This window comes from Borostomias antarcticus (assembly GCF_949987555.1).
Source record: "Borostomias antarcticus genome assembly, chromosome: 2".
NCBI lineage: Eukaryota > Metazoa > Chordata > Actinopteri > Stomiiformes > Stomiidae > Borostomias > Borostomias antarcticus.
In genome coordinates this window covers 7707077-7714576 of record NC_140235.1, presented here as the reverse complement: position 1 = coordinate 7714576, position 7500 = coordinate 7707077, and the positions used below count along the sequence as shown (strand labels likewise).

Sequence of the window (7500 nt, the reverse complement as noted above, 5' to 3'; positions counted from 1 at the left end):
AACAATGGGATTACCAAACTGGCATTTTCCAATCAGAAATCTGTCCACTGAAAATGACTGCCTCCTTGTGTAACACAACCAAACAATAATATTATATTATAATATATATCATATCATGACCTCTCTGTTTCCCTGGGTTAGATGAGGACGCCTGTCAGGACGTGTTTGGTCTGGGTTAGGATCCTCACAGGCAGCGCTGTCCTGAGAAGCTACACTCCAGCACATAAAAGAATCTGATTAGATTTGACTGATCAACTATCCATGGAGTTTTTGATCAGTTGAGCTCGTCGCACTAGTGTCTAGGATAACATACACAACTGTCGGACGGTTGATGGATAGTACACACACCCACACACACTCCCTTTATAATACTGTGTGTGATCTCCCCCAGGGACCAAAGACACCCAAGCAGGATGGATTATGGAGTGCAGACACACATGCGCACACACACACACTTCCTTTGTGTTGGCCCGGGACATCGCTCCCTCCCAGTCCTCGTTCACGACTGTATTGGATATGGAGGACCGTCATGGCTTTTCAGCACCTTTACACTCTCTCTCTCTCTCTCTCTCTCTCACACACACACACACACACACACACACACACACACACACACACACACACACACACACACACACACACACACACACACACATATACTGTATATATACATATACAGTATATAGTGAAGGAAACTGTCTGTCTGTCTTATCTGTCTGCATCCATGTTTCTCCTCAACGGGTTGACCCCTCCATGTGAACTGGTGACCCATGGGCCTGGATCTTTGGCATAAGCAGGGACTGACAGCTCATTTTTCAATTCAGTGTTTTATGATGATTTGCAAGTCTGCGCGGACTTGTGTGCGCGCCTCAAGTAAACACGGCTCTCTTAATACATCCATGATTGCCTCGCACATAGTCTAGATCACCTGATAACAAATAAAACATAAGTATGCTCGCAATCCAGCCTCTCACACAGTAAACATCAACACATGAGGGGATTTTTTTTCCATCTGGATCCTGACATATCTTTGTATCATTTCGAAACGTCAAGCGTCTCCTCAGAAGTAAACTATGTTGGCCACTGCCTCGCGCATAGTTTAGATCGTTTGACAACCCACAAAAAACACATGCCCCAGTCTCTCACATAAACGTCAAAATCCAAGGGGATTTATTTCATCTGGATCCTGACATCATTTCAGAAAAGCAAAATACACTGAGCGATCACATTGCGTCAGTGTTTTTTGGCGAGTGTGGAGAGTTGTGGCGCGCGCATCCCCAGACGGCCGGCCTAGCAGGAACATAAACCACAGTGCAGTACGTATGCCTTCACATATGGCCCCGTGTATATTAAACCCATCACACTGCGTCCGGCGGACGGTGGCCTGGAAGCAACATATGTGGATACTGCATGAAAGGGTCAGCTCAATAAAGCACAGCGCAAACGTGCCACATGTTGACATCAGAGGAGGAGGACGAGAGGATGAAAGGAGGACGAGAGGATGAAAGGAGGACGAGCGAGCGAGCAGGACGGCGTGGGGAGGGCTGGGGCGCATTAGGAGGCCGAGGTGTGGATCCTGGGGGTTGCGTGCCGACCGCGGGGGGGACGGCGGTTTGATCTGCCGGTACCTGAGCGGCCCCGGCGCGGCCCAGCTGGACACACGGACTCGTCTTCAAAGTGGGGCGTTGCGAATCGAGACCTGCCCCCTGCCATATGTCTGCGTGTGTGCGTGTGTGTGTGGGTGTTGGGGGTACTCAGAGTACGGTCATATGTCAGTGTGTGTGTGTGTGTGTGTGTGTATGTGTGTGTTGGGGGTACTCAGAGAGCAGTCATATGTCTGTGTCTGTGTGTGTGTGTGTGTGTTTGTGTGTGTGTCTTGGGGGTACTCAGAGTACGGTCATGTGTCAGTGTGTGTGTGTGTGTGTATGTGTGTTGGGGGTACTCAGAGAGCAGTCATATGTCAGCGTGTGTGTGTGTGTGTGTGTCTTGGGGGTGCTTAGAGAGCAGTCATGTGTCAGTGTGTGTGTGGCGCTGGAGGAACAGTGATGTGTGTATGCATGTGCGTCTAGGCCCGTTTTATGAATGTGAGTATACACACACACGTGTGTGTGTGTGTGTGTGTGTGTGTGTGTGACTGAGTGCATGGGGATCCCCAGACAGCAGATCTAATGTAGTTCAGTCCTGGCATCAGGCTTTCTGGCAGATAAACCAGCCTGTCATGGACGCCTGTATCCAACACATCACACTACAGGTCTGACCAACACATCACGCTACAGGTCTGACCAACACATCACACTACAGGTCTGACCAACACATCACACTACAGGTCTGACCAACACATCACACTACAGGTCTGACCAAAACATCACACTACAGGTCTGACCAACACATCACACTACAGGTCTGACCAACACATCACACTACAGGTCTGACCAACACATCCCACTACAGGTCTGACCAACACATCACACTACAGGTCTGACCAACACATCACACTACAGGTCTGACCAACACATCACACTACAGGTCTGACCGCTGGTCAGCTGCACACAACCAGCCCCCAAAGCTCTGTGACCCAGGAATTACTCAGAGATCTGCACTTAACGCTGCGAGAGCTTCGGACATCAAATGCAAGTCGCCACATGACAAAACGTGCCCAACTGTTATCTTATTCCAGGACTGAACCTGGCCTGGGAAGAGTTGTGATACTGCTGTACTAGAAGCTCAAAGCAGATAGTTGATAAGTTATGAATCAAGAAATAGTTTTACAGTGATAAGACAGCTGAAAAGCATCCATTTTAGACCTGTCATTTTAGGTCTAGTCTCCAATGTGACTTTAGTGTCTATTTGCTCATGTTTGTCTTACATGTTCACTTGTGCCTCTCGAGGCTTAAGGGAAAAGTGAACACATACTAGTGTTTCACCCGACTTCCTTACGCATCACTGTCTTGAAAGAGAAAAAGTGTTGCTTCAATAAAAGCTGATGCAAACTATTCATCCATGAACCTCTACAGTCCGTCATCTGAAGTCGAGTTAGCAGTTTTCAAACCTGTCAGTGGATTAGTCTGGTCTCTTACGGTGGCCTGTAGGTTTGTCGTCTGCCTGCCTGGTCAGCTGTATATCACGGCTTTTCGTTTCGGCAAAAACGAAATGTATTTAATCTACTCTACACAGAGCGAATTTCATAACAATTTCGATCTGGACTGGACGAAACTTGGAACGCAGACTGCCCCACCGGGGAATCGCCCGGGGAAACGACTGCCTCCCGAAAAACGACTGCCCCGCCGGGCCTGGTCCCCAGACGGGTTAGGGTTAATGTTAGGGTAATACGAAAATTATAAGAAAATCATTCAGTGGAGAGGGTTAGGGTTAGGGTTGATTCAATAGATTAATATTCGTATCCTCAGGAGCGAAAATTAGTGAGACCACCCTGGCCTGGTTCCAGAGCTCTGACCCACAAGTCCAGGCAGGGCAGGAGCACTGGGAACCTCAGCTTCGGAACACTGGGAACACTGGGAACCTCAGCTTGGGAACACTGGGAACCTCAGCTTGGGAACACTGGGAACCTCAGCTTGGGCTGGAACACACTCTTCTCCTCCAGCCAAGTTGTTCCTGCCTGCTGAAACCCCAGTGCTTAGCAGCGCTGACCCCTCACCCTCCTTCTCTCTGACGGTCTCTCTTTCCCTCTCTAACCCCTCACCCTCCTTCTCTCTGACTGTCTCTCTTTCCCTCTCTAACCCCTCACCCTCCTTCTCTCAGACTGTCTCTCTTTCCCTCTCTATCCCCTCACCCTCCTTCTCTCTGACGGTCTCTCTTTCCCTCTCTAACCCCTCACCCTCCTTCTCTCTGACGGTCTCTCTTTCCCTCTCTAACCCCTCACCCTCCTTCTCTCTGACGGTCTCTCTTTCCCTCTCTAACCCCTCACCCTCCTTCTCTCTGACGGTCTCTCTTTCCCTCTCTAACCCCTCACCCTCCTTCTCTCTGACTGTCTCTCTTTCCATCTCTAACCCCTCACCCTCCTTCTCTCAGACTGTCTCGCTTTCCCTCTCTCCCTCTGTCTCTCCCTCTCTCTCTGCCTCCTCCTCCCTTCCTCTCTCTACCTCCTCCTCCCCTCCTCTCTCTGCCTCCTCCTCCCCTCCTCTCCCTGCCTCCTCCTCCCCTCCTCTCCCATCCCTGCATCGGGGTTTTCTCATGCTATTTCCCGCGGTGGTGCATTAAAGGATCGTTGGTCTCTTATGGCAGTGAAACAAGGTCTAGGATCAGCCGACACCTCCCCAAAGAATAACACTGGCTGTGGGTGGGGGGGGGGACACGAACTGACCTGGAGTCAGCGGCCTGCCCTTCGATCTCGGGTGGGGAACTAAGCAGTGCAGGAAACAGCCAGTCTACGAGCGATTCCTAAAACGGCCAAAACAAGGTCGTCTGGAATCAGGTGATCATCACGGCAGCCAATAGGGTGGCGCAGGTGGATCTGAGCAGGAAGCGACGGATGAGAGCCAGGCCAGGAGCTCGCTCCATCATCCCATTGAGAGGGGTCAGGGATGAGGGCCAGGAGCTCGCTCCATCATCCCGTTGAAAGGGGTCAGGGATGAGAGCCAGGCCAGGAGCTCGCTCCATCGTCCCGTTGAGAGAGATCAGGGAAGATCTTCAGCTCACTTTTCTGGCCCCCGGGTGAAACTGTTTTTTTTGCTTCCCTCTGGAATATGTAGGGGTGGGACCTATGCCCACCCTCCCATTGCTCTCTGTAAAGCACATTGTGTTGCTTCTGTGTATGAAATGCGCTATACAAATAAAGTTTGATTTGATTTGATCTTACCGGAAGGCTGCCAGGTATTCTGCGTCTCCCATGGCGGGTTCCAGTCCTCCGGTGAAGGCCATGTTCACGTTGAAGCCCATTCCTGGACCACTGCCCACCTAGAACGCACAAAAAAGGGTAGTGGGATTGGTTAAAGACACATCACATACATAAACTGTACTCACTTCAAGCGCCTAAACACTTCAAACGTGGACTAACTCTGTGGATGGATGGCCATGTCGCTCTTTCTACTGTATTCAGGAGAATAGCAAACATGCGTTTGGCAGTAGCTGCTAGGATTGCTGCCATCTGTCTGTCAAAGCCAAGACACTGGCTGCCAGACAAATACACACACACACACACACGCACGCACGCGCGCACACACACACACACACACACACACACATGGACACGGACACAGGCATGAGCATCGACATGTGTATGCTGCACAAGAACAAGCAAGCATACACACAAGCGTGCAGAGCTAAATATCAAACCTCTATTAACCCAAATTAAACCAAGGAAAACACAGTAAGCAAAGTGTCAGTTTCTAGTAGCGGTGATGCTAATAATATGGTAATGAAGACGCATGTATGAGGATCCCATCCAATCAGGCAGTATTCCAGACATCTTTGAGAGCTGCAGCGTTCTGTGGACCAGGCTGCCAACTGACTTTGAGTTAGAGGAACACCAGTTAACCACCAGTCTGGTCCAATTTAAATCTCTCATACTTGCCAGTAGTACTCAGGTATTATGAGTAGTTCTACCAACATGGAGTGTTTGAACATGGCGGCTGTTGATTTCATGGCCAATGGGAAGAGCTCCCCCCCCCCCCCCCAACCCACCCTGACCCCCCCCCCCCCACCCCTGCCCTACTGCAGCCCCCCTGGTTGCTCACTCAGTATTCCTCCTCAGAAAGACACGCAGGTGTGTGTGTTCAGCAGGTGAGTATGTGTTCAGCAGGTGTGTATGTGTTCAGCAGGTGTGTATGTGTTCAGAAGGTGTGTATGTGTTCAGCAGGTGTGTAGGTGTTCAGCAGGTGTGTATGTGTTCAGCAGGTGTGTATGTGTTCAGCAGGTGTGTATGTGTTCAGCAGGTGTGTAGGTGTTCAGCAGGTGTGTATGTGTTCAGCAGGTGGAGTCTTGGATGTCTGTTTGAGTACTTATGATGAAGTGAATAAAGGAGTGAATATACCTGTACACAGATAGCCTTCCCCCAAACACACACACACACTAACAACACACACACACACACTAATAACACACACACACATACACACACACACACACACACACACACACACACTAATAACACACACACACACTAACACACACACACGCATGCATACACGCACGCACACACACACGCACGCACGCACGCACGCGCACACACACACACACACACACACACACACACTCACAACACACACACACACACACACACACTCACACACACACACACACACACACACAAACAACACACACACACACACACACACACTAACAACACACACACACACACTCACACACACACACACACACACACACACACACACACACACACACACACACACACACACACACACACACACACACACACACACACACACTAACTCTGCCTCACCTCTTCCGGAGCTCCGCTCCCGGGGAAGAAGTTGCCGTCGTCATAGCGATGGAGGGACAGGTAGAGGATGTTGGGGTCGCTGTAGAACGCCTGCTGGGTGCCGTTGCCGTGGTGAACATCCTGTGACATAACTGTGGTTAGCTCCGGATCGCTCGCAAATCAGAACCTTACACCGTTTTAAACTTCCACAACTTTGATGTGCTAGTATGTACAGACCCCCTTTCCATTGCAATGACACTACCATAGTTTTACCCTATAGTCTCTGCTTAAGCCCAGAGTGACTTACATAGGTGCATTCAATATTGCTAAGTGACTTTCAAATCCCACATTGTCTTTAGGGGACAATATCTATTCATTTTAATAAGTAGTGAGCCAAGCAGCTATATGAAGACGTTGTTATATTGAGCCCTGTGAAACAGTTTCTCTTTGAACCCAGTGGCTAAATTAAGTAGGCGTCCATTTCCCCCCGGCATGACAGGGTGTCCAAGTCCCTCACGGACTGAAGGAAATGAAATGTGGTTGAGCAGCTCTGGGCCGGCCGTAATGACCCCAGCAGGGTCCGGCCATGACGCCACCAGCCCTGGGCGAGTCCCCGGCACGCTCAGGCCTTTAAAAACTTTCATTTCTCTTCTGAGGAATATTTCAATGTCTTGTGGAGGAAACTTTGATCTGTGTAGGTCATACCGTTTTTATAATGTCCTTGTTTTTTACATAGTTGGCAAGCTACAGTATGTGTTAATTGTTGTACAAGCCACTGCACGATCTCCTTCACCTGTCATTACACCAGACCCGACTTCTGTGTCATCGCTGAATAATCAACAAGCCAGTCATCTTGTTTCAGACCAAATTCAACTCTATCAATTTACTCAATCCACAATCAGCTATCATCTTACCCAATCCACAATCAGCTACTGTATCATATTACCCCATCCACAATCAGCTATCAATTTACCCAATCCACAATCAGCTATCATCTTACCCAATCCACAATCAGAATCTTGCTGACGCTTAGTCTCTGCTGCAGGAGTTTGGCTGCGATGGCCACAGAGTTGAAGTAGCAGAACCCCCTGTGTAGAGGGATG

General features: G+C 49.6%; 1 protein-coding gene across 1 annotated transcript in view; it reads right to left on the bottom strand.

The window, feature by feature from the left end:
* Positions 1-7500, bottom strand: part of hdac4 (histone deacetylase 4) — a 165195-nt gene that overhangs the window by 21825 nt on the left and 135870 nt on the right. Inside the window, exons 19-21 of the mRNA XM_084456089.1 lie at positions 7398-7485; positions 6419-6538; positions 4817-4914 (exon numbers count right to left, since the gene is read on the bottom strand). Of these exons, the coding sequence (XP_084312215.1) occupies positions 4817-4914; positions 6419-6538; positions 7398-7485 (306 nt within the window). The remainder of the gene's footprint in view (positions 1-4816; positions 4915-6418; positions 6539-7397; positions 7486-7500) is intronic.